Source organism: Balaenoptera musculus, chromosome 4 (assembly GCF_009873245.2).
Source record: "Balaenoptera musculus isolate JJ_BM4_2016_0621 chromosome 4, mBalMus1.pri.v3, whole genome shotgun sequence".
NCBI lineage: Eukaryota > Metazoa > Chordata > Mammalia > Artiodactyla > Balaenopteridae > Balaenoptera > Balaenoptera musculus.
In genome coordinates, this window is record NC_045788.1 from 36,198,887 (window position 1) to 36,226,326 (window position 27,440).

At 42.2% G+C, this 27,440-nt stretch overlaps 2 protein-coding genes across 2 annotated transcripts in view; one reads left to right on the plus strand and one right to left on the minus strand.

Moving 5' to 3' along the window:
• KCNAB1 (potassium voltage-gated channel subfamily A member regulatory beta subunit 1) overlaps window positions 1–14,181 on the plus strand; it is a 282,120-nt gene extending 267,939 nt beyond the window's left edge. Inside the window, exons 13-14 of the mRNA XM_036849548.1 lie at window positions 3,706–3,794; window positions 8,982–14,181. Of these exons, the coding sequence (XP_036705443.1) occupies window positions 3,706–3,794; window positions 8,982–9,071 (179 nt within the window). The 3' untranslated portion in view covers window positions 9,072–14,181. The remainder of the gene's footprint in view (window positions 1–3,705; window positions 3,795–8,981) is intronic.
• An 18-nt stretch (window positions 14,182–14,199) lies between these two features.
• Window positions 14,200–26,392, minus strand: SSR3 (signal sequence receptor subunit 3). Its single transcript, XM_036849549.1, has 5 exons — window positions 26,147–26,392; window positions 24,797–24,923; window positions 20,943–21,041; window positions 15,893–16,024; window positions 14,200–14,821 (listed from the first exon to the last, which is right to left on the minus strand). Exons 1-5 carry the CDS (start codon window positions 26,277–26,279, stop codon window positions 14,755–14,757), a joined length of 558 nt encoding a protein of 185 aa, XP_036705444.1. The 5' UTR covers window positions 26,280–26,392; the 3' UTR covers window positions 14,200–14,754.
• Between the last annotated feature and the right edge of the window lie 1,048 nt (window positions 26,393–27,440).

Genomic DNA, 27,440 nt, shown 5'->3' on the forward strand with positions numbered 1-27,440 from the left:
TTGAGCAAGAGGAAATTATGTATGTAAAGAAAAGAGTAGGTGCTCAGTAACTGGTGAAGATGAGGATGAAGGTGATGATGTTTTGCAAAGAACCAGACACACCCTCTGCTGGGACTCTGTCCACTCCTAGCCGCCATACATGGTCAGAGGCACAAGCACAAAGAGAGACACATATTCTTAAACCATAGCCATAAATACGATCTTCAGGTGGTAACATGAAAGCAAGTATTGAATCTAGCTGTGAAAGAGATAGAAGAACACTGTCTTTCTAAAGAGAAAATCTTTACAACATTTAGACTTTCACTGGATGTCAGATGTACATGACTCTTTACAGAGTCCGAGTTTAAATTAAAACATGCTTTGTTTCTCCTTTTCCTCCCTCTGTGCCCCCAGGTGTCTTTCTCGCCTGTCATTTTTTTCTTTTCTTTGTAAACAGGTAGTTTTGTTTTTAACCACAGAACTCTCAAACCAAGAGGGAAATTATTTCCAGGCATATTACCTTTGATCTGCTAGAAGCGTGTCGGGGGAGGGGAGATCCTCTGGCAGGAAACAAACTACTTGAACCCAACTGTGGGCTGGTGCCCGTGTCTTACGCCTGCACAGGAGCCAGCATTCACACCTTGCTCATAGACACTCTGGATGCGCCTGTGGGGGACACTTGAGTAGATGCTAATTATCTGGAATCATCTACGTTACCTCTAGCATTGGCCAGCTCTGCCCAGTGGGTTCTCCTACATGGCCCAGCAGCCCATGGGGGAATCATCTGTTGCTGGCATCAGGTAGTTTATGGGCAATAATTTTCTCAGTGCCCTGCTTTGCCCTCAGAACTTCCACTAGTGCCAAAAAAGAGTTCTAAGTGCAAAGTAGGAAATCAGGCAGACAAAAAAAGAAAACAGAAAGAAAGAAAAAGCCCAGGATCACCTGGCTTGTTGCCTTCATAGAGCATTATTTTTCCCACGTGGAAGGATTAGTGATTGCCTTAAAAGGTCTGAGCGTGGTAACAGCTTAACAGTATCAGTTGGCAGCATGGCCTGACCAAACGGGGGCAGAAGAAGAGGTGTTCAGGGATGTTCATCAATCATCCATGTCTCCGTTTATTCAACAAACATCTAATGAGCATCTACTATGTGCAGGTGCTGGGCTGGGTGCTGAGCATCCAACTGCAAATAACACACATCTCACAGTCTGGTGGGCAAGTCAAGAAATTAACAGATAATTTTAATACAGTGTGAGAGTAAAATAATTGAGAAGGGCAGGGTGGGCCGGGGTAAGGGGGCGGGGGGTGGTTTGGACGTAAAATGTAGGAGCTCCCAACCCGGCCTGGGACTCAGGGAAGGACTTTAGGAGAAGGCAGTGCCCACGAGGAATCCCAGATGATGAGGAGATATTAGTGAGGCAAAGGAAGGGAGGAGGCAAAGGGACATTACAGACCCAGGGGACTGCTTGAGCCAAGGGCTTGGGGAGGAGAAACACAGCATGATATTTGGGGATGGAGAGGATTTACAGATAGTGCTGCTGGAGCACTAAGTTCAAGGCAGGGAGTGAGGAGACCGGAAGCTGGAGTGGAGGGCTTTCTAGTAAGGTTTGTCAGGGTGAGAAGTGAGAGCTTCACCTCACAGGACCAGGATCCCGTCAGGCACAGGCTGAAGAATGTTTAGCAGGCAAGTGACTTGAACAGATTTATATCTGGAGAAGCTAGTGCTGGATGTGTGCGGGGTAGGCAGGGACAGTCCAAACAAGAAGTAGGAAAACCAGTTGTGCAGGAGAGACGGTGAGGGCCTGAGGGAGGGAAGTGGACAGTTGAACCAGAGCAGTGATTCTCCAAGTGTGTTCCCATATCCACACACTGGAATACTATTCAGCAATAAAAGAAATGATTTACTGACCCATGCTATAACATGGATGAACCGCACAGACATTATGCTAAGTGAAAGAAGTCAGACACAAAAGACGTACTCCATGATTCCATTTAGGTGAAATGTCCAGAAATAATAAATCCATAGGGGCACAAAGTAGATGAGTGGTTTCCTTGGGTTGGGGGTAGAAATGGGATTAACTAAATGGGTATGAAGGATCTTATTGGGATGATGGGAATGTTCTAAAACTGGATTTTAAATGGTGATGATTGCACACATGATAAATTTATGAAAAATTATTGAACTGTACACCTAAAATGGGTACATTTTACCTCAATAAAGTTGTTTTAAAAAAAAGAGTCCCTGTACCGGCAGCATCAGCATCACCTGGGAACTTGTCAGAAATGCAGATCCTCAGGCCCCACTCCAGACTTTCTGGGTCAGAAACTCGAGGTGAAGCACTGAGTAATCAATGTTTCACAGGCCCTCCGGGTGACTGAGGCATGCTAAAACTTGAGAACTACTGGATTAGAGAAATATTTAGGAAGGACGATCAACTAGATGACAATTAAAAGGGAATGTGGGATCAGAAAAGGACAGTGCCCAAGGATAACTCCCAGGTTTCTGGTTTGGGACGCCAAGTTGCTGGTGATGCCACCAAATGAGATTGGTAACCCAAGAGGGACAGGCTTAGTTAAGTAGCAAGAAGGTCGCAGTGTCTGTGGGGCGTCTAGCAGGGACATCCAGCAGACACTGCATCCCTGGGCCTAAAGCAGTATCTAGTTCCAGGCAGCTACAAACTGAAAAGTCTACTTGAACCACAGGGAGTTTCCTGGGGACCCTGGCTTCTGACATGGTGAGAAGGGGACTGGGACGTGAGGGGGATGCAGGGAGTCTCAACTGGCCTTTTACACGTTTAAGAAGAGGAGAAGGGTAGGGTGGCAGCTACACAGGTATGAAGGGCCTGAGGAGGCTTATTTTAGAATGGGAGAAATTTGATTATGCCTTCTTGATAAAGAGAAAGAGGATAGTAAGAAATCAAACATCCAGGAGAGCAAGAGAGGGAGAGAAATAATGGATGAATCAAATCCAAGAAAAGGCAAAAGGAATGGGACCAGGGCAGAGTTTGTCTTTGAACAGACAGCACCCCATAGCCTCTGAAACTGGAGTATGTGTGTGTGTACTTGTGTCCATAGGTGAGTGGGAAATTAAGGAATATGCTACCTGAGGGACTCGATTTACTACATAAAGTAGGAGGCTAGGTCATCTGCTGAGAGGGAGGAGGCCTGGGTTGAAGAGAGGGTTTAAGGGTAGAGGTTGCTAGAGGCAGAGGAGGGGTGAGGGGTTTGAGGGCTGGTGAGAGAGATGGTCTCTCCAGAATGAATCTCACGTCAGGAAGAAAGGGAGGTCCAGAGAGGGCTGACAGGTCAGTGGAAACAAAGGACCCAGATACCCAGAGTCTACAAGGACTGTACGTAACAGATGAGGGGAAAGTGAGAGCATGAATGAGGTGGAAAAGACAGATGGAAACAGGAATCCAGACGTTCGCCCATGAGCAGTGTCAGGTGTCTTGAGGAACAAGACAGTGTTCCTGGGCTGGGCAGCTAGACTGGATGCCCCAGTTGTGCGGCAGAGGAGCCCTAAGCCCACAGTTCACGTGCACGGATTCTACCAAGTCCTCCACACAACAGGGGTTGCTGCTGAGGTTTTTAATCCTGGAGCATGCTGTCCATCCTCCCCCAAAGTTAATATGTTTTGGTTGCGACAACGGCAGCTACAAATGGTGTTTGCAAACTCATCAACAGTCAGAAGTGCTTTGACTTCCTGACCCACTGCTCTCTCTTCCCAGCGTGGTGCCTGAGAAACGAGGGTGTGAGTTCTGTGCTCCTGGGATCATCCACTCCTGAACAACTCATTGAAAACCTCGGTGCCATTCAGGCAAGTACTACAGCCCTTTCCAACCAACTCCAGGGAATTTCCTGGTGCCTTTGAAGATGCCCCCAGGCAGTGTTCCGTCTCCCCAACTCTGTCCTTCATTGTGTCACAGCTGAGTTGCATGAAATCCCCTAATATAGGGAATAGGCTACCTGTTCCTAGATAGGGGAAGAAGGGAAATGGGGACAAAGGCAAAAGAAGCAACAGAACTTTCACAGTATGTGGATCCAGGGATGTCCTCTTCTGATTAACAGGCAGTCTCCTCCGGGCTCATTTCTCAGGATGGCTTGTGTCTGTGGGACAGTGTATTCTATGACCCAAGCAATGTTACACCTGGCGACTGGGTTCCCAGGTCGAACCACACAAGCCTGCCTAATAACCGGCTTGAAATGTAGTAGCCATGGGACAATATCCACACACCATGTATTTACTTTTTTTCCCACAAATATTTATTGCCAATCTACAGTGTGCCAAGCCCCTCCTTTCTGCTCTCCTAGCATCCTGGATCCCTCTCCCCATCACAGCACTTACGATAACGTAGTATAATCGCCTGTCTCCCTTGAGGTCAGAGACTTGTGCCTTTCTTGCTTCTCCACTGATTTTCCAGTTCCTAGACTCTATGGCCGTTAGTCAACACTCAAGAAATACCTATCGAATGAATGAATGTTTGCCACTTTTAAGACAAATAGGCTCAGAATTCCAGGATCACATCTCCCTAACAGCAATTTCAGGAGCGCCCACCCCCATTCCCTCCCCTGCAGGGATTGCTGGGCCTGGAGGGAGCCTGCAGCTGTACCTGGGAAGCCTGTAAGGCGGCAGGCGGGGAAGTGGGAGAGAGATGCTCCTGGGAGTTCTGAGGAGAGGGTGGGGGTTGGTGGCTGTGGTGAGCGTCCCCTGCCCCCAAAGGTCACATCTCAGTCCTGAGCCCGCCCCACCCTCAGCCCAGCCAGAGGCCGCAGGAATGAGCCCGTCCGCAGCTCTTGCCGTAGCTGTATCACCTGCCCAAACAGAAGTGCCTCACGGCTTCTCCCCTGTCCATCTGTCCCCGAAACCAGCACTTAGCCCTGTTACCTCTCCCAGAAGGAAGTAGATGGAGGTGGGGACAAGCTTGATTAAACTTAAAACTTTTAAAAATCCTTTTGAAGAATAGCCTCGAATATGCTGGGAGATAAACGGTGCAGACCTCCTTCTCTACCGTCACCTTTCTTAGGGCTGTGCAGCTGGGTAATCATCTCTGCCTCTCAGCTTCTGAGAACTCCTCCCGGATTGTGGGGTTCCCTGTCCCTGCTTGGGGAATGCTCCCTCTTAAGAAAGCCTCCCCACCTTCTCTTATTTTCACTTGTGCTCTGGGAACAGATAAAGGCTCCACAATGATGAGGAGGAAACAGGAACAGTCTATACACAAAAGAACTGAAATGCAACCCAGTGATTTCAATTCCACTAATACTTATTGAGTACTTATTCTGTGTCTGGCACCATGCTAGGCAGAGAGTGTTCCGAGATAAGCACAGGACGGTGCCCTCAAGAGCTCACGGGCTGCCTGAGAAGGAGGGAATTAAGGTTCACTGTATCCTGTGGTTCATTCAGGAGATCTTTGAGAGCTTACTCTGTACCCAGCACTGGGGACACCACAGGAAACCAAAAAGATATTACCCAACCTTCAAGGTGCTTACATTCCAGTGGCAGAGGCACATAATAAAGAAACATATAAAATAATTTCAAGTGAGAAGGTTTACTAAGTAAATAAAGATGGTATTGTAATAGATACTAACTGGGAAATGAGTGAGCCCACTTTAGATAATGTCCTTGCCAAAAGCCCCTCTGGGATGTATTCTGAAGCCTGGAAGTGGAGGACACAGCATGTGAAAAGCCCTGGAAGGAGCAGACACACAGAAGAGCAGTGCAAAGGCCCTGAGACGCAGACGCACTTGGCTTTTTCCAGGAAGCACCAGCCTAAGGCGAATGTGGTCAACATGCAGTGAGCCATAAAGGATGGTGGGCGCGGGCAGGGGACAGGTCACATGGAACACTAGAGAAGTCAGAATTTTGTTCTACTCACAGCAAATCCTTTGGAGGGTTTTAAGAGGAGGGACACGCTGTTATTTGAATTTTTAAAGATTGCTTTGGCTGTTGTGTGAAAAGCAGAATGAAGAAAGGCAAGGACAGGTTGTCTGGGTGACAGGTGATGGTGGCTTGGACTAGCGAGGATGGTGGCCATGAAGGTCAAGGAGTCCATAGGTTTTGGAAAGAGAGGCATGACTTGCAGATGGCTTGGCAAGAAAAGGGAGGAGCCAAGGATTCCTGTCATGCTAATATAGAGTGATCACTGCCGCTCCAAGGGGGAACTCATACTGCCTGGGATAGTAAAAAAAAAAAAAAAAAAAAAAAGAGGTAGCTCTTGGGCTGTGGGAATACTCCAGGTAGCCAAAGATAACATTTCAGAGGAAAACTGAGGCAGTCATCTTCCCAAAGCACTTCCTCCCTAGCAAGGCTCTGGCTGGTAGCAGGATGGGGCTTCCATGCTCTAAGGGTTAAGAGAAAAGGGATGTTGTCCAAGCAGGGAGGCTGCTACCAGGAGGGTTTACCTTCCCTTTTCCCTTTCTACTCCGCCTCCCGTGAGCCCAGCGCCAAAGATTCCACCCTTGGCAAGCTGTAACTGGGCCCCTTGATGTGGTGAGAGTAGATTGTGTGGCTGGGGGCTCCCTGCAGCGGTTGGTGGGACTGGATAGAAAGAGTGCAGTGCCAGCAGCTATAAGGAAACGAAGTTTCTAATGGGCAAAGGAAGGCAGCTGCTCCAAGGAATGAATGTGCCTAAGGTGAGCATAAACTGGAGGGGCATTTATAAATCAGAGCCTCAAGAGATGAGAGACTGGAGAGAAGCCACAGCTGCAGGCAGCCCATCACCTGCAGAGGTCCCCATCCTCCAGCCTTAAAGCCCTTCCGAGGCTCCCCACCATCCACTCAGAAAAGTCCAGGCTCCTCAGCAGTCGGGCCTTCCCATCCACGGCTCATCTCCCCTCCCCCACCTTCCCCGGGATCCTAATCCCCAGAATCGTGGTCCTCCTCCTGCAAAGTGTCCACCACCCCAGGCTGGCCAAATCCGGCTCCATCCCCAAGGTCCATCTTGACAGTGAGCCGGTCCTGGGAGAGCTTCCCTAATGCCTGCCAGCCGGCAGCGCTGGCCAGACCTCCCCTCACCCGCCAATTACTGCAGTCAGGATACTACTACGCCTGCAGTTTGCTAGCTCATGGATGTTCGTGTGACCTGCAGGGACGAAAATGTTTTAAAACAGTTGCCAACATTAAAAAATTGGGCAACTTCACATAAAATTCTTAATGTATGGCTTGTCTTGAACATTTAGGTCTTGTAACACTATATTTTTTTTCATGTTTTATTCAAGTACTTTTATGGTTTCATTTTTCTAATGTTTAGATCTCTTTTCTTATTGGTGTAGTGAATGAAGAATTTTTTTCCTCACATGGCTAACCCACTATATTCTAGACACAAAACTTCCAACCAACTTCTAGATTTGAGTCTCAGTGTTGCAGTCTCACATTTAAATAGCACAGTAGCTTAGATCCTCTGATGCTCCAAGGCTAGTGGGAAACCAAATCTGCTTTAGCTTCATTCGGAGAGGAAAATGTTACCAGACCAGTGAGGAAGGCGCTCTACTACCCTGCCAAACCCTGAGGCTTCTGGGGAGAGCATATGAGTGGAGACAAGGTCACGCTGGCCAACATGACTGCAGCAGAGGAAGGGTGAGGTGGAAACCTCAGAATCAGTCATCATGAATGTATTTCACCACAGACTCCACACAGGCTCAGACTATTCCTGCAAGAAGCCTGCCTCTGTCCCTTGTCTTATGGTGTAATGTGTGCCCTTCGTCCACTTCTTGCAGTAAATGCTAGCTGGCCCTAGATGATCTCATCCTTCCCCAGGGCTTCAATGAGCATGACCGTGCAAATGACTTGCAAATTCTCAACTCCAGTCCTTCTACTACCACTAAGCTCCACAGCTGCACTTCTGGCTGCCTGCAAGTCACTTCTACATGGGATCCCAAAGGCACCTTCACCTCAACATATCCTACCCCAACTTCTCCTCCTGTGGTCTCTCAATAATTAATTACCTACACCAGTATCTTCCTAGTCACCCAGTCTTGAGATCACCATCAGCCTCCAAAATGTCTCTCCGAGGCACTCTCCTTTTCTCCTCCACCGCCACTGTCTAGTTAAGGCTCTTAGTGTCTGGCTAGGACTGCAATAAATTCCTAACATCTGTGTCCCCTTTTAATCTCCTTCCAACTCTTCCCTCAAAATACCTCCAGGTGTCTGATGGGGTCACTCCCAGCTGAGAAGTCCTGAGAGGTTCCCCACCACCTACAGCATAAAGTCCCAACTCCAAAAAATGGCATTCAAGGCCTTCCGCTGTTTACCTCAACCTCCCTTTTCCCTACTCCCACCATCCCCACCCCTCCCCCACTCGCTCTACACTTGTATCACCCCGTTTCACAGACTTTTCACTTCTTCACGCGATTGCATCTACCTGGGATGCCTGTTAACCTGTGGCCATCCTTCACCAGGGTTGTGTCCACCAGCTGGACTGAATCTCTCCTTAGTCTCTAGACCTGTGCTATCCACTACTGTAGCCTCTGGCCACCTGTGGCTATTAAAGCTAATCCAAATGGAGATGCGCTCCAAGTGCAAAATGTACCCTGGATTTCAAAGATTTAGTACTTAAAAACATGTAAAGCATCTAATAATATTCTATACTGACTACATGTTCAAATGATGTTTCGAATATAATGGAGTAAAACATGTATTAATTTCACCTGCTTCTTTCCACTTTCATTACTGTGGCCAATAGAAAATCTAAAATTACATATATGGCTCTCATTTTATTTCTGTTGGACAGAGCTGCTCTAGATATTCTATATTTCTATGAGCCTTCATTTACTCAGTCCACCAATAATTATGAGCACCTACTATGGGCCAAGTACTCTTACAGGCTCTGGAGATGCAGTGTGAACAAAACAAGGTCCCTGACCTTAGGGAGCTTCCTGTCTGCTGGGGAGGTAGCATTCTGGTGGTGGTTTATAAATGTATCCATTTCTAGATGACTTTGCTTAATATTGAGCACAAAGAACAAGTACCAAGTACTAACCACATCCTTTGTCCTTCTCATGCTCTCAGGTTCTCCCAAAGATGACATCACACGTGGTAAATGAGATCGATAACATACTGCGCAACAAGCCCTACAGCAAAAAGGACTATAGATCATAAGGCAATGCATGAGCCGCAGGAGCTGCATGGGTAAAGCAGCAGTCTATACAGGTACAGAACGGTGTTACTAGCCAGTGTTCTGAATCACTTAGCAGCCCACTGCTCAACCTCTAGTGTCCCCGGATTCTGAGGTGTCTGCTGTCGCTACCACTGTGCACCTGAATTATGAACACATCTGAAAACTCACAACCAGGAAAATCCATTCTATTTTCTTATCTGGGACTGCAGTCACCTATTCTTACATTGCTCTGTACATCTCATGTTTATGCAAAGGGAAGCATGTGGCGGGGGAAAGACATATTACCTTCAGGCATTTAGTAACTTAAAGAAGGTTGTACAGATATATTTTTTCAAATGAACAACATCCACAGATGCAACGTGGATTGCATCAGAAAGAGTAGGCTCTGTTTACTCAGAAGTCTTGCTTGAAAAATCAGCTGAAACAATTTTACATTTTTTTTTTCTATTTTCACATTCATGTTAGCAAGAGTTGTTTTCACTTGTCATTCAACAGAAGTGAAATGCCTAGGTATTTGCTTTCGTTACCTTTTAAATATTTAGTGTTGCTTGGCCTCAAAAATGGCCCTGTATAGCAATTCCTCCAAGGTGGTCTAGTAGGATTCTAATAATGTTATGTCCATTTACATGGAGAGATGGTAAAAGGATGAAGACCCTAGTCTTTAACCAGAGACAGTCTGGTTAATTTATGAAAGGGAGAATTACACTACTATGGAAGCCTAGCTTTTGAATAAAATGTATCTGCAATGAAGTGTTCATTTTTACCTACATTTTCCTAAAACCTGCTTTATACTTTTGACTGCTTGTAGGCACAGCTTCTGCAAGTTTAAATATTTGAGCTTTAAAAATAAATATACACATGCTCAGTTTTGTAAGTAAATCTGTAAAATATCCAGAAAGGCAAATGTTTGCTGTTTAATTAGCACTGGGATTTTACATGCTTGGTGTTTTTGAGAAGTTATTAACATGAAAGTGAATCATAGGCTTCGAGAAAAATGCTGTCACTACTCAGCATATGCTGGGTGAAGTAACTTGCCCAAAGAAAAGTAAATGTTAAAGAACTTCCTAATTCCATAATCACACTATGTGCTTTAAACTATATGCATGAAAGTTCTTTGCATGGATTAATGGGGCCTAGCCTTGTGGCACTCAGAAGTTGAGGTATATCCCGCCCTGCCACTATTGGCTACCTACTCTCATGAGTATATCACTTGAGAAAAACTGACAGTATACTGTGTGTACCTGTAAGGAGGGAGAAAACTTTTTTTCCCCACTTTTAAGGTGTATGTAAAGGGGGGAGGGTCCTCTATCTCTATTTGGACACCTGAGCATGCACGAAATTCTAATTTAATTTTCTGGCCAACAGGACCCCATGTAGAAACCACTGAGACTTACAGAAGAAATGTACTATCAGCTTAAAATGCTATTTTCTGCCATCATTTCCAGATATGTATTTCATGATTAAGTTCTCAATCTTAAAATGTTAGTGTGAAGTACCAACAAATTTTCTTTTTGAGTACTATTACCTGTATTCTAATAGGGAAACAGTGCGTTTTTTACCCAAGAGTATCAGATTAATGATGGAAATGGATCATTTTTCAGTTGTTCATTGTGCATTCAATCAATCCAGTGAACTACTGTATGCATAAATGAGCTGAAGTTGTCTAATTGGAACTGCAGTTTATTTGCTTAGAGTAATAAAAGCATTTGTGCATTTAATCTCACAATTAGTTTTTATCTGATCTATCATTATAAGGCTATATATATATCATTATAGTATACACACACACACACACACACACACACACACCCATCTTCATAAAACAGGCAGTAACAATCACTTAAATAAAAATAATGTTGGCAGGTAAGCTGCACTGAGTGATACCTAACAGAAATAGCTTTACCAAAAGATTTAAATTGCAACCCAAACTTTTTTTCTCTTGTTAATGGAGAAAATGATTAGCAACTAAAGATATTTCTCCTTGGGTTTTAGAAATGTTCTGTACTAAGGTTAAAGCTTCTCAAACTCATTTAAAAGAACCTGCAAATTAAAATCAAATACCAACATTGCTTGGCCATGGGAACACCTAGTTTTATATACAAATCATCTGCCATGGTAAATACACTAGATAAATACATTTCACAGTTCTATCCTTAAGAAAAATTTCCATGCACTCTCATTTTCTTTTCTTTTCTGGAAAGAATTTCCTTGGCAGAGAACATACCATTCCAAAGGGTAACCTGGGTGGCAGCCAGCCACACACTGAAACCTCAGCCAAGGGAAATGAAAACTAGAAGCCCTGTGCCTGGCTTCCAACTTTAAGAACTGCCACTTCATCTTCATCCGTAGTGTGCACCAAGGGTCACCGGACAGATGTCAGGGCTTCAAGGGGCCTTCGCCATCTTTGAGACCACCCCACTCCCTGCAAATGAGGAACCCAGGCCTGAAGAGATTAAAAGGACTCGCCCAAACTCATACTGCAAGTTGATGGCAGAACCAGGCCTAGAACCCAAGTATTTTGTGTTCCAGTCCGGTGCTCTTTTAGGGATGATTTTTTTAGCTTTAAAGCTTTATGAAAAAGTAAGTGTGTGTGATTTTTTAAGTTAAAAAAACTTGGATAGGAATTCAAATTCAGGATCAGTTAAGAAGAAGGAAAGGTCAAAGAAATGCAATGAAAACTCATGAAGGCCAATGGGAAGTTCATCTCTAACCACCTCCATGAAAATCAAACCAACCACCCAAAAGACCCTCCTAATCTTCAATGAATCCCCCTACTTGGGAGTCCAAGGAGGTGGGAGATAACCCCTTACAGCCCTTACAAGCATTTGATCAGTAACTACAAAAATGTGCATTTACATGCGTGGGAAATTAAAATAATGGTTAACGTGAAATAATGAAATAAAGATGATATACTTAATCACATGGTTCTTATAAAGAAGTCTAGGGAAAATATAAATTTTACAAAGCAAAACTTAATGATACTCAATAAGCAAGACCTTTTGGGAATTCCCTGGTGGTCCAGCCGTTAGGACTCTGTGCTTTCACTGCTGAGGGCGCGGGTTCAATCCCTGGTCAGGGAACTAAGATCCCACAAGCCGTGCGGTGTGACCAAAAAACGAAAAAACTTAGCAAGACCTTTCATAAGAATTTTGGGTATAAATACAACCTCCACATTTGTTAACTTCAAACTTGCTTCAAATTATTCTATCCAAGTTAGAATAATATACCATATAGGTCAACCAGTAGATTTTTACTGGCTAAGAATAATTTCAACCCAAGTATTAAGTTATAAATGAAATTGTAACTTATCACAAGGGGTGTAAAAACAGGAATTAAATCACTTTGAATCCCAATTACAGCAAAACCCCTTTTATTTTACTGGTGTTGGATAAGAGGTATTTTTAAGATAAAAATTCTCCAGCAGGCTTTTACTAACTAAGCCAGATCCAGCACATCATAATTCTTTGCACTGCACAGTCTTTCTAGGTGACACGGAGAGTCACGGAGCTCTCACCTAGAGAGCTGGGGAAAAGGTTCCACAGCTCCTAAGAGTAAAGCACTGGTACAGTAAATCCTTAGTGAAAACTGCAGAACCATCAGAATATGTCTTATAAACATACGCCGGAATTTATCTGACAGTATAGAAAGTTAGAAACTATTATCAGGATTAAAAACAAAAAGTGCCATAGGAAAATTTCAGGACCAAAGCCAAATTTTGCTTCCTCACTTTTCTACAAATTATTCAGTTTATTAACTCAAGAGGCACTCTATTAAGAACGTCACACTGATGCCCCTATTTCGCCACCCCATCTCAGGTATACTGTATTATAAGAATTTTTTTCCCATCTATACAGGCACTGCCATCTAGTGGCAATTTTTTACCTGCAAGTTAAAAATTACAGGTAAAAAATTACTTGACCCAGCTCTGGTAACAAACAGAAGACACTGATGGTTTGTCAAATAGTCATTTTGTCAAATAAGCAAGCGCAACTGGTACAAACGCCACGCCACCAAACTACTGACCAGTTATTAATCAACAGAAAAAAAAAGTTAAAACATAATAAACTTCTTATGTGCTACACTAACTACTGTGCAGGGTCTTTCTTCTGACTTCCGCATTAACCTCATATTACCCAGTGGTGGCACATGGATAACAATGTACCAGAGAAAAGTAAAGAACTGCAGACTTCTAAAAGCAATGATGAAATCTAATCCTCAGTTGAAGATAATGATGATCTGGGTCACTAGGCAAACGTACTCCTGGCCCGTCTTCACTCCAGGTTCTTAGATGTGACTTCCCAAAACATCCAAGAGCATGGAAGTGGAAGATGGACTCCTGGTGAATATCTTTCTATAGTTATAAATGGTGAATATTATTTGCAACATTCACCTTAAATTTAGAAGTGGAAACCAAACATTAAAGTTAAGATTAGCAATTGGGAATATATTTCCTTTAAGATATTGTTTGTAGAAAAGTACTGGATGTGGTCAAAAGCTGACAGGAATTATCACCTGTGAGTCCATAACCTTTTAAGTGATGTAGGTTCAAGAAGAGCTTCCCAAACTTTTTCAAATCATGGAACATAGAAAAAAATAATTACCTGTAAACACACTGGTTAAAAAATGCAAGAGACTGCTCTTGGCTGGACCCACAAGGTCTAAAGAGATCAATATTTTGTTTACAATTGATAGGAACCTGTGGACTAAAGGGTCAAATTTACAAAAGTCCTCATGGAAAAATGCTGACCAGCACCAAAACCACTGTAATTTCTTGGAGAGTTCTTAGAATTCCAGAACTAAGATCACAAAAATTACTTTGGTCTTTTACACATCAATATTCAGGAAAGAGGTTCTCTTATTGAACATTTCTCCAGTGATGTGAGACCCTGGTCAAGAGAAAACAATGATTCCATTCTCTTAATAGGTCAAACCAACATGGTAGGGTCAAGCTAACCTCCCTGGACATCCAGGACCAAAGCTATAGAGCTGAACAGCGTGTACTTTAATAACCGCATAGGACAACTCTCATATGCCTAGGCACTATTTTTAGATTATTACCTTGGCTGCCTTTCTTCCTTTAAAAAAAAAAAAGAACAACTTTTCCACAAGTTTCTCTTCTCCAAGTTGGAGAAACTAATGTTTTAACTTTGAGTTATTTCAAATCACAAATTCAGAGACTTGCAAACATGAAGCTTCTGTTCAATCCCCCAGAGGGAGAGGACTCATTCTGGTATTTATGGTTCAAAAAAAAGTTGTAATATTGTGCTTGGAACACACAGAACCAGTTATTAACTTCTTGCTACTATTATAAATAATAACAGCTCAGTCCAGGTTACTGTGACCTCTGACAAGTCAAGGAAACAAGTTATTTTCTTCCCTTGTGATTATAACATATTGCAACACTTTTTGCCTTTTAATAAATGTCCTGGTACTCTGAGTTTCCCTTTCAATTCATTTAATTTCAACAATCTGTCAAAAAAACAAAAAAAAAAGAGCCAATAAACAAATAATGAATTACATTTTGTTGGGTTTTTCAAACCCTCAAACTCCAGACTTACAAAAACAGCTTGTGTGTCTTCCACCCTGACCACCCTGCTACTTTTCCATATACCACAGGCCACCCATAGACACAAAGCCAGGGCAGTGGAGGGAAGCTGACGTGCTCTACTTGGAGCCAGTAGACAGGAGGGCGATGAGGCCCGAGGAAGCACTTATGGACAAAATGTAGTTCCTGTAAGAATTTAATGTTAAGGAAAAATCAACCCCAAATTGGTTTTCAACAAAACAAAAAGAACCCATCTCTTTGGAATGTACTGTTTCCCTCCTGACACTGTCTAATGACAATAATGTGCAGTCCCAATGTCTGCAAATGCAATTTACAAGAGAGGAGATTATAAAGAATGAAGAACATTCACAGGAAATGTGTTCCAATTTTAAAAAGAAAACACTTGAGACAGAAACCTAGAACACATGATCACAAAGAAAATATCTGAATTCCATTTAACCTGCAGGAAAAGAACTGATCAAAAAACATGGGGAGGAAGAAGGGACTTGATTTCCCCAACCCCCCAACCCCCCCACATCAAGAGCAAAGGAAAAATAAGTCTTTCCTGTCTATCAGTGTTTTGGCTACAGCTAGCCTGTAAAAGCAAGGAGGTTCTGAAAGTCTGCAGCTACTCTCAGCCTCAGGACTAGAGTGTTTGGGGCAAACCACTCCAGTATTCCCAGGAGATACAAGTTGGAGGGTGTCTGATATTTTATTACATCAAAATCTCCAACGGTTAAAAGTTTGGCTGCACATTCTTGGATAATACCTTTAATAAATTACCTTAACAAGAGAAGACTGATTCTTGCCCAAAAGGTCAATTTAAGAGCAACCTGAAACACCGTTAAGCTATTATGAAATGTGCCAATTTAACTCCACTGCCTATCCACCCAACCCCAAAGCCCCGAAGTACCAGCAGACACAGGGCTCATGCCAGGAGGTAGCAAAGAAGGCAAGTTTGCTTTGTCTCCTTAGAACTTTTTTTTAACTAGGCAGGTACACATCATCATATACGTAAGACTGCTTTGTAATACTTGTTATTTATCATGAAGTCTTAATTCATAAACTTAAAAGAACTTCAAATCAAACCAAAAGCCCGTATTTTAAATGTCCAGAAACTTGCCTAAGGTCACGGTGCTTTTTAAAGGACTGACTCCCTGTGTAGTTTTTTGTTACCAGAAAATACTCAGACAAATCAAAACTAAAACGAACTGTTTCTAGACTTCTAAAAAAGATAATCAGCCTTTAAAAGGATACACTGTGGGGTTGAAGTTCTTCAATATAAAGAAGGAAGCAACAATGACCAAGACCAGAAATAGGGTGTTATTATAGAAGATGGAAAATGTTGTAGCTTCATAATCAGCAACTTCATTCTTCTTCCACAAGATTCTGCGGACACAAAACAAGTCATTTAAGTTTTTAAATAGGTACTAAAAATTTTAAATACCACATGGCTCTAGCTCATAGTAACTTTTTCCTTAAGTGTTCTGGGCCGAATCTGTTTTTAATATTCAGTCAGCATTGTCCCCTTTTTCCTACTGAAAAAGATATTTCACTGTACTGATGCTCAGGAATTCCCTGGTGGTCCTGTGGTTAGGACTCGGTGCTTTCACTGCTGGGGTCCAGATTCAGTCCCTGCTCAGGGAACTAAGATCCCGCAAGCCGCACGATGCAGCCAAAAAAAAAATAAAAACTTTAACGATGCTCAAGAAACAGTTGCTGGGTATGTTACCTTTTTTCCCAGGCAGTTAGAGCTTTGCAGGAAGGGACTGATTAATTGAAATTAGCTTGGTTTCATCAGCAACTGAAATAGGCATCTTTCTCTAGGTACTCACCGAAAACAAACTTGATGATTAGCAGCCTGACAGGGCTTCCTCAGCTGTCTGAGGCTTGAGACTCTCTACAGTCTACAGATTTCAGCCTTCAATATTTCACCTTAAGACAAGCCCATGGACAAAGCTAGCTGTGGCATCACAGAAGCAGACTTGTCTGCGACTCTCTTTAGCCATCTTTATTTAATTCAAACTAAGAATCTGCTTGATCATTAGGAGGAGTTTTTAACTTCTGTAAAACCCATTTACTTTTTATTTAATCCTCTTTACACATTATGATATCGTATTAATTTACTAGTACTTTATCAACCTTTTCTTTTACCTCTTCACACAGGCAACAGGAAGTTCCAGGGTGCCTGTGAATAAGGGAGCCTTTATTTCCCTCAGTTAATTAACTTTGTAAAGCAATTTACAAAGTTAAAAGAGTAGGTAGGTTGTGACCCATTAGTGGGACATGAAATCAATTGAGTGGATCTGATGTTCGGGAAAAATTAGTGAGTTGAGACCAGCACGTTAAAAAAAAAAGGAAAAAATAGAAAAGTATCAAGTGCATCACATACAGTAGGGTAATAATTATTGTTCTGTGAAACATTTACATGTGTGTATGTAAAAGTGTATTTGGTCAAAGAGTAAAATATATATATATATATTTTTTACTGTAGGTCATTATCAAAAAGGCTGTAACTCATTGTCATAGATGTTTTCTCCCCCAGAAAGGTACGTTACTCTGGGGCCAGATAGTACCCCCAACTAATCCTAAGGACAGCACTATGGCTAACGTCAGTAGTAACTGCCATGTTTTAGTCACCAAATGTTCTAATCTAAAGTCAACAAGCATGGCTATAAAGGAGCTAAATGGAAGGTATTAGCATCTTATCTTTGTCAGAAGAAATTTGTGGTCTCTAATACATATGCCATATTTCCTTGATTCTGTAGATACCATCAACTTAATAAATCTTCAATTTGCTATAAACTTTGGAAGAAGTGAAGGACATTACATTAAATGCAGCTATCAACTATAAAACAGTTTCTGATTTCAGAGAAGTTTAAATGTAAATTTAAAAAATATACGTGACTTGGAATTAATACATTATACCATTCTAACAATGATCAAAGAAAACACCAGCCCAGAAATATCCATAGTCCCAACATGGTTTAATGCTACAAAACACTCAGAACAATTGCCTCTGTTTTTAAGACTCTGGCACAAGACCCAGTGAAGACAGGTTCCTTGAGTAGGCCACTAGCATGCCTTTACTGCTGGTGATTAAATTATCACACCTCCACCACAGCACTTTTCCCTAACTCCCCATCATGCCCTGAATCAGAACCATCTTCAAGACATTTTTGATGAAAGAGTGGCTCAATCCTTTAGGTTATCCCAGCTCGCAAAGACCGTGTGTTACATCAGGGTATACACAGTCAGGACTGTCTGACAGCTCTCAACTTTGTCTAGTCCAGCCTGGTTTATTTTGAAAAAGTTTAGGACCCCCAGTTGCCCTCATCAGCAATGGTTCCGCAAAAGCTTCACTGGTAGGAAATCTACTTTGGGAGAACAGTTCTCAAGCAGTCATTTTTCTAAGGAGCACTTCCTAAAACAGGAGAAAAGTTGAGACCAAACTCAACAACTCTTACAATCTGATAATACTAAATGATGGACCGTCAGTAAGTCAAGGAGAAATAACATTCATACCTTGGGACAAAAGTTAATGAATCTGATTCTCCTCTCCTAATTTCCTTGGATAGGTAGAAAAGTAGGTTCAAAAGTGGCATGTAGTCCATATTCCAAATGATTTTAGATAGAGCTTTGAAGATACCCATCTGGGCAGAAAGATGCCGATAAACCTTCTCTTAAATCTCTTGGAGGTAACTAATCCTTTGAGTAAGAAAAATACTGGATCTTAAAGGGAGTTTTGGATCCAGTTATCAGCATCAATAATGAGTACAGACCTGGGTACAACTGTATCCAGCGTGGCCTTTGCGAGAGAATTACAAACAGCACAATTTCTACTGGTGACAAGAATGAAAATTTTATAATCTTCTGACACTCTGCATTTTATATATCAATAAAACCTCCATTTCATCCTACTCTGAAATACCTGGTCCAGGCAACGGCAAAGAGGTTTCATTTCCAATTCCAACTCTGATCCACTAGTAGAGACTACCTGAATACCACACTGAGAAAGATTCTGAGACACATCCCAGGATCAAGAACAAGTGCCAGACCAAATCAGGCAAGTCTGTAGTGGGCAGAAGAGACCCATCTGCCATCTCTGATACAATTAATCACCTAAAACCTGTAAGACCTGTAAGAGCTTGTAACAAGCATTTTGAAATTTGGGTAACTATGATGTGCACTCCAGTTTAAGAACCATTGTTTCTAATAAATATTATATTTCGATGAAAAGGTTAAAAGAAGGTGGTCTAGATTCTCTAATATCTATCCCTATGCAAAAATTTGCAATTAAAAAGCTATGCAGGGCTTCCCTGGTGGTGCAGTGGTTGCGAATCTGCCTGCCAATGCAGGGGACACAGGTTCGAGCCCTGGTCTGGGAGGATCCCACATGCCGCGGAGCAACTGGGCCCGTGAGCCACAACTACTGAGCCTGCGCGTCTGGAGCCTGTGCTCCGCAACAAGAGAGGCTGCGACAGTGAGAGGCCCGTGCGCCGCGATGAAGAGTGGCCCCCGCTCGCCGCAACTGGAGAAAGCCCTTGCACGGAAACGAAGACCCAACACAGCCAAAAATAAATAAATAAATTAATAAATTAATTTAAAAAAAAAAAAAAAAAAAGCTATGCAGAGGGAGGAGTTGAGTAGCAGAAACTTTAAAGAGAAAAGGCAAAGTAACTATCTTGTCACATTTCTCCTCTTAGGTAACATATGCAATAGATTTTTGCCTAGCAATCCATTTGTATTCCAGTATGGCCCAGCATCCATTAGGAAATGCTTCTTTTTGTTTTGTAATATGTGGTCCCAGAGGTTGTCATGAATCAGCATGATATTCACAAGAGCTGTACATAAATGTTGAGCAATATTTGGAGATATTAATCAAAATTGCTTAAGGTGGAAATTTATTTCTTTGAAAGTGTAATGAATTCTTGTTAATATTTTAAAATAAAAATAACTTTGCAATTCTAAAAAAAAAAAAAGCTATGCAGAGCCAGAGGTCTTTAAACCTGCTCCCTAAAAAACAGGCCTTCACTGTCATGATTTTAATATTGTGCCTTCAGTTTTATGAAGGATCCATAGGACATAATCATTTCAATAATGTTTTGGTGCCTGTCCAAAACCACTGCAGAAGACACTGTTCATTAAGTTACTCAGTGTCCCTTAAATAAGGATCCACTTGATAAAGTCCTTCCAATATTCAGTGCCAGGAAAATTTCTTTTCAGAAGGATTTGCATGCTGCTTCTCATCCGACAATGAAAGCTGGATGACTTTGGATGCTTCCTCTGACACTTGGAAGCTCAGAGCTGAGTTTAGTGCCCAACTGCTGTAACTAATGCTGAGGTCCTTGTTCATCCACCTTTTCTTACTTTTAAACGGTTTCTCATCTTTTTAAATTGTATTGCTTTGTTTCACATGCAATTCAGTATTGCAAGTCCCCACAAAGTCTTTCTGGAGAAAAGTGGGATAAAAATTCCATTTCATAAAGCACCTCATAGATACTAAAATTTAAGATCCATGAAAACAGCCTCGACTCATGACTCTATTAAACCATCTGGCAACTCTTAAGCGCAAGTTTACTCAATCATTCAGAGACTTCTACTCAGATGTCAGACTGTTTATTAGCCTTCTAACAGCAGCTGGCAGGAAAAATTGGGGGTGGGACTAACAAATGTGGCACAGAATTCGGCAACAGGAGACAAACCTAATTCTTTTCTTTTTCCTAAACAGTGCAGATAACCAAGAACCAGATGTCCCCAGGGAAGTTCAGGAGCAGAAATACCACCACCTAAAAATGCTAACACACAACACAATATAAACTCTTCAGACCCAGAGGGGTTAGGCGATACCCTCAAGGTCACACAGCTACCGAGTGGCACAGCCAGCACTGGACACAGCTCTGCAGGCTCCTAAATTCCAGCAGAGCAGTTGAGTACAAGCTCTCAAGTCAGACTGGCTGCATTCTTATCCTGGTTTTACCACACACTAATCTATGGCCTTGGGCAAGGTACCCGAGCTTCCTGTACCTCAGATTCCTCAGGTGTAGACTGGAGAAAACAACAGTACCTACCTCATGGAGCTCTTTGGAGGAATAAATGAACTGTGTACAGCACAAAGAAAAGTATCTGGTAGTAATAAAAACTCAAAAAGTCAGTTATTATTCTCATTAATTACCATGACTTCTAATACCAACGTTTTCCTCAGATAATTCTAATATCCACATGCTCTAAGCAGAAACCAAAAACTTATTTTCTACAAATAACCCCCTTTTTGAGTACCACAAACACTTTAAATAGGGAGCCAAACCTTTCATCTTTTTCCTTCCGAGACATCTTTCTGTTATCAGCTTCAGAAAGTTTCCGAGTCACTTCTTTGGAAACAGCATCCTCCCTCTTCTGTGCTACTCTGGGAGGAAAAGAAAAAAGGTTTCCACGTGCTCCAGGAGTGAACATCACACTCTCTCAGAAACACTCTGTACTCATATCTTGTATTGGCAACTGTATACTTTACATTTCAAGAAAATAAGCTGGACAGAAAGTTCCAAGTTTATTACACTGTGCTAGCCAAAAGAGAGGGAGTTCAAGAAACTTCCAAGATGTGGTTTATTAGTGATGTGTTTTGATTTCTGCTTAAAAGGGAGAATTTTCCTAAGTTAGGTATTTAATATGGAAATAAAAGTCAAATGCTATTAACACAGTTTAGTTATGAATCATTATAGCTCCACTTTGTTTTAACTCATAATTTAACTGTTCCACAAATAAATTTGTTAAGGCATTAGCAAATAATACATGATTTCAATTCCAATAAATAACAGGAGAGAAAACTAAGCTTAACAAAGAGAGAATTAATAGCTGTAATATCTTAAAGTAAAGCTTTTAACTTTACTCCAAAGGGGAATTTCGCTAAAAAGAAATAATACCACATGGTTAAGGAGTGACCAACAGCACTTTTAGTTAAACGAACTACTGGTTTGAGAGTTGCACCAAGAGATAATATGGAATCAGCCAAAAAAGGCTGGAAGTGTTATTCAAGAAATCAGATCAGAATCTTTAGTGATGAGTCAGATAAAGAAAAAAATGACATAATCCTAAAAAAATCTATGAGGTGAATTTTAACAGATGGGGTTGCTAGTGAAAGAGAGGATAAAATTTAACCTGTGATGAGATACAAAAAGCCTCCCAAAGATTAGACATTTAAATTCAACATGATTTATTTTTCATAATATGGGAGAAACTGATTAGCCATAAACATAGAAAAAGTAATAACTGATCACAAGCAAAATATAACAATTACAAAGTCCCACTAAGAAAACATTCAACATGATACTGAGATGTATTGAAAGCAACAGGATGTGCACCATAGAGATAGACATCTGTTCAATCTATGTTCAGTTACTCAATCCCTCATTACTATGTATATTAAGTTCTGGTCAGTGGACCAAAGGAAACTGGGGGAAAATCAGGATGGATTCCTGAAAAGCCCAAGATCATTCAAGGCAATAGTTCTCAACCTTTCTCCAACCACATGAGCTTCTGGGCTACAAATTAAGCACAAATTCAGGCTGGTTTTACCTATATCTCCATCTCTATCTCTCACTCAAGAATCAAGTTAGAAGTGACATTATTAAAAAGAAAACCTTTAGTCAGCTTCAACTGATGTATTTTTCCACAAATTGATAACTGGAGAGAGGAAAATCAGTTTGTCTAAAAAAAACAGGTAAAAGGAAATAAGTTCTGAAACGTAAAGAAAAAAGGCAGCTAAGAGAGCAGGTAGCTGCTTTAAGAGATACTTTAAGACACTATAATGTCCAGCTTTCCCTGACTCATTTTATTATGTAAAAGTTCAGTTCCGCAGGGCAGAGACTCTCATCTCTTAATCTCTAGCAAATCCCAGGCACTTTTAAGTGTTTCCTGAACTTCACATGAGACTGCTTTTTTCTAAGAAAGGCCAATTGATAAGAAATGGACATGGTTCACAGCAGAAACCTTTCTTAGCGGAACAGAGGGTAAAAAAAATACACACACACCACCACCCCCAACTGTCAGGGTGCTGGGACACAGGAATAAATTATTTTCAGAAGAGTTGGCTCTAAGCATCTCTTGGACAAATAGTCAATCATCTGTCCGCATGACAAATCTTCCTGAAGACAATGAACCAGATAACTAGTTAATTTCTCTTGTATGGCTACAATTCCATACTCGCCTAACAGAGACATTAACAACCACACTGTAGGTTTATTACAACTCAAGAAGCCCTACCCTCCATCTCAGTGCTCTTAGAAAACAAACCTCACTCAGCGCTGAATGCTCTAAAACAAAACAGAGGTAAATCCAGGGGCCCAGCTCTCAGCCAACTGAGATTAAAAAAAATCTTTGCAAACATTTTTAAAATCATGCCACCTTAAAAAAAAAATTCCTATGGGATCTCTCACCCCCAACCTCTCCAGCACTGCACACAAACATTTATTACACGCCAGACACCATGGCTTACGTCGCACGTATCATATTTAATCCTCACCATCCCACGAGGTACCATGAGTGCTCCCATTTTACAGCTCAAGAATCTGAAGTCTAGAAAGATGAAATGCATGCCAAGGCTCTGCATTTAAGAGAGCAGAGCTGGGACTGGAATCCAGACTGTCGACTCTGAAGCCTCTGAAGCCGTTCTCTCCACCACCAACACCCACCCACCCTCAGAATCTTGCTGGCTCTTTAAGCCTTAACAATCTTGCCAATCTGTAGGAGTTCTGATGTCAGTAGCAATATTTAATATTACACCAAAACTATGACTAAAAAATAATTCCATTCAGAGAGTGTATTAAGTCAGTAGGTCACTGAAATTTTACTGAACTAAATTAAACATACCATTAACTACTGTAAGGGAAATAAACAAAAGACATGGCAGTTGCCCTCAAGAAGCTGAAAGGAGAAATGAGGGGAAAGAACATGATTTTTGACTCCAAAAAGGCGAATAAAAATGATATGCAGAACAAGTGAAAAAACACTAGGTCCCAAAGGGACTGAGTTCCAAGGGAATCACAAAGGATGGGTCATGCAAAACGCCCACTTCTGAGGGCTGCGCTATCCACAGATGGCCATGCCTCACAAGGAAGACAGCCCAGGACAGCAGAGGCCGAGATGGGCTGAATCCTGGAACGGAAGTTAGTGAAGAGGGGCTGTCAAGCAGGGAGACAACAAAGGTGACCTGGATTTAGCCGTTCTAGCAACAGCCACGCACAACCTGGACTCCTAAGGGTCGAGAACAACAGTGGAGAGGCTGCTGAGGCCAGTTTCAGCTGCTGAGACCATTTCTGGCCTCCTTACAATAAATCCCTGTTAACTGAGATCATCTCAGTGTGTTTCTACTCATCACTAGAAAGCTTAACACAGGAACAATAAGGACAGTTAAGATTTCTCTGGAAAAGATTCCTAAGTCTTGAAATACGAGACATGTAAGAATGGAAAGAAAGGGAGATGATTCTAAACGAGGGAGGGAACGAGTCACGTTCAAAGGATGACACAAAAGCTGAGTCAGAAGATCTAGGGCCCAACCCTAAAAGACAAGGCCCCACTGGTAGGAGGCAGAAGACTTGCATTCCGGGGCCTGGAAGAATCTGGATTTAATACATTTAGAAAAGAGAAGGCCATGAAGAGTTGTTAGGAGAGTGACACGATAAAATGAAGGTAGAAATAGAGTAAATATGGTAACCTTTTACATTTTCATATTCTCATAAGAAAAATGCAATTAGCATTAAAAATGTCAGTGTTGAATATAAGAAAAAAAGACCACTTCTTTCACATCCAAAAATTCTACATGGTGAGCCCAGAACAATTCCTTCTAGAAAGAATTCCATTTGACTTCTAAAATGTTACTTTACTTGGTGGGTTTGTTTTTCTGAACCCCATGATTAAGGATGGTACTTAAGTGTTTTAATTCCACCATCAATACCCACTTCCATAGCAGTTTTAGAATCACTGTCTCTGCTTTTCGGTTAGTTGATACTCCTTCATACCATTAATGTGCCTCCCCCTCCAAATATACATACATATATATATCTCAAAATACTGCTTATTGAAACCTACACACAAATGGTCTTTAAGAAGACCTCCTATTATATAAAAATGCAACAATATATACTTTCTCTTGAGAAATATACTTACTTGTGCTTGAGAACAAATTTCACATTTTTGTATGCAAAGGCTACCAAATAAGTGCTTACTAGGGTCATCACACTATACAGAACAGCAGACTGAATAAGATCCATATGCCATATTCGCCAGTATAGCCCTGAATTAAGATAAAAGGGGGAGAGGGGAATACAAAAAGAAACAAAATATTACCAGCCAGTTACAAAAGCCTGCTGAATTAATTATAGCTAAACCTGGTAAAATACAGCCCTGATTAGGGAATCCAATACAGTAGAAGGGGAACTTCAGAAGTGTGATATCCAGTAAAACGTTAGTCTCAAGTTTCCCTAGTTGAGAACACTTGAAAAACATAACCTTTCTATAACTAGTCCATTATGAGATTTCTGCTTCTAAAATAAGAACAAACTCTGGCTCAACAAAATTACAATTCAGACTTCAAATTTCATTCTAAAGGGTACTATCACGCTAACTACAGGCCATTCCAAAACGCCATGTGCAGCCCCAAACCAGAGTTTACAGGCTGACGTGGCTGTTATCTGAAATCAAGGCAGTGCTCAGTGCAGCCAGTGAACCAAAAGGCTCCACACCACGTTAACTGCACGCTGGGTTTTATAAAGCCGAAAGAGAAACTACATCTGGATCTGACTGTCCAACAACAGTGCAGCAATGTGAGAGGAAATTCACATTCGGGAACCCTGAGCTCTAAAAACAACCTTGGCCAAGACTGTATAGTTTTTCCATCCAAGTAAGAATTCTAGAATTGTCCTAATAGGCTTATTAAAAGGTTACTACACATTGTAGAGCGCGGGCCCTTGGCACTGGTCCAACTTCTCTCGTCAAACTAGGAAAATAATGTTCTGCGTGAAGCAGTTCTCCTAAAGCTACACTTCTAATTCAGTGCGGGTGTTAATGTCTCTCATCTTAATTCATGAGTTTCTCCAAAGTAAGTAATAAGTTTAAGATCTCGTAACAGCAAACGACAGTTGTAGGGAAAAAAAGCAAATAGCAGGCTATATGCCTAAATGTTAGCATCACAAGATCTTAACCCGAGCGTTAATTTTAATACTGATTCGGGGCCGCCATCCTGGAACGAGTAACTCACAATCCGCAGGAGTGAGGCCCGGGAACGAGCTAGCGTACTTTTAAAACGCGTCACAGGTGACTTTCCTGGGATGCCGCCCACCACTACCCTGGACCAGATCACGGAGGCCCACAGAGGCTACATGCTACCCCCGAGGCCAGGGCGAGCTGGGGAGAGCGCGGGCCCCGGCTCACGCCTCGCCGGTCCGCCCGGCCCTGCCACGTCCCCGCCCAGCCCGACCCGCCGGCGGCCTCCCCGCCCGCCTCTCTCCAAGCGCTCACAGATGGGGATGGCGGACACGATGAAGGCGTTCCCGAAAAAGAGCGCCGAGGACTTGGCCGAGAGGTTGCGGCTGAAATCCTGCAGGAGCAGGTCCTCCTCGGACTGCTGCTTGGAGCCGCCTTTGGGAGCCATGGTGGAACCGCAGCCGCGAGACGAGAGGGCCAAGTCAGGCCCCGAGCCGGGCGCCGAGCCGGGCAGAGGCCGCTGGCACCACCCCTGCGGCCACCGTATCCGCTAACGACCCGTCAGCGCCGCGCTCGGAGGAGGGAGCCGGCGTTGCGCGGCGCGGGGCAAGCGTCCGCAGGATTGGCCAGTCTGGCGCCGCTACGTAGGTTTCACGGCATGATTGGGCGAGCGGGCCAGACTTCCGGATTCCTGGCAAACCACGTGACTCGTCAGTTTCCAGGAGAAACCCGGGACTTGTAGTTTAGTGGGTGCTTTTTTTTTTTTTTTTTTTTTTTTAATTAACAAAACGTTATTGACATTACACTTTACAGACGCTGGTAGACTCATGCTTTCCAAGCCGTCGAAATTCCAAAATAAGGAGCTCTGAGTCATATGGTCATTCATTCAACGGGCGCATGGTTAGCCGGCTCTGTGGGTACCCAGCACTGGGGCATTGGAAGAAGAAGAGAAAGTATAGGTAGGTAGTATGTGTTGAGCCCCTTCTTTACACAGTCATTATTTCATTAAATATCCTCAAGAATCCTATGATATGCCCATTTTGAGGGTGAGAGACCAGCAATGCTGGTCTCCAGGGAGTGGGATCTTTTCAAAAAAGTAACAGCTTAACTTTGTACCAAAAAGGCACTCTTGCTTATAAGGAACTCATGGTCTCATTGCTGAAGATAATATTTAACACGTGTCCAGTACATTTACAAATTACTACACTTTTATTCCTTTAAAGATTTAGTTGAAATAATGTGGCCTCCAAAGCCATGCTGGGTAAAACAATACTAAGTAAAGACAATATGTTGGCTGGACAGGCCTCTGAAGTTCAGAAAATTGAATATGCTGATTAAAACAACTAAATACCATTAACTCGAGTTATCACTTTTTCTTCAAAAATTAATGCTCAACCACTTCACTCTCAGCAAAAGCTTCTTTCATCTACTGACATCAGGCAAAACTTCAACAACCAACTTAACAGATCCGTTAACAGAGATCTTTCTTTCTCACCTTCTCCAGTTGTAATTGACCTTCACAGCTTCCGTTCAAATGGAGCTTTCTGTCTTCAAGCTTTTTCAACCTATTCTCTTTTTTAAAAAATATTATTTATATTTTTAAATTTTT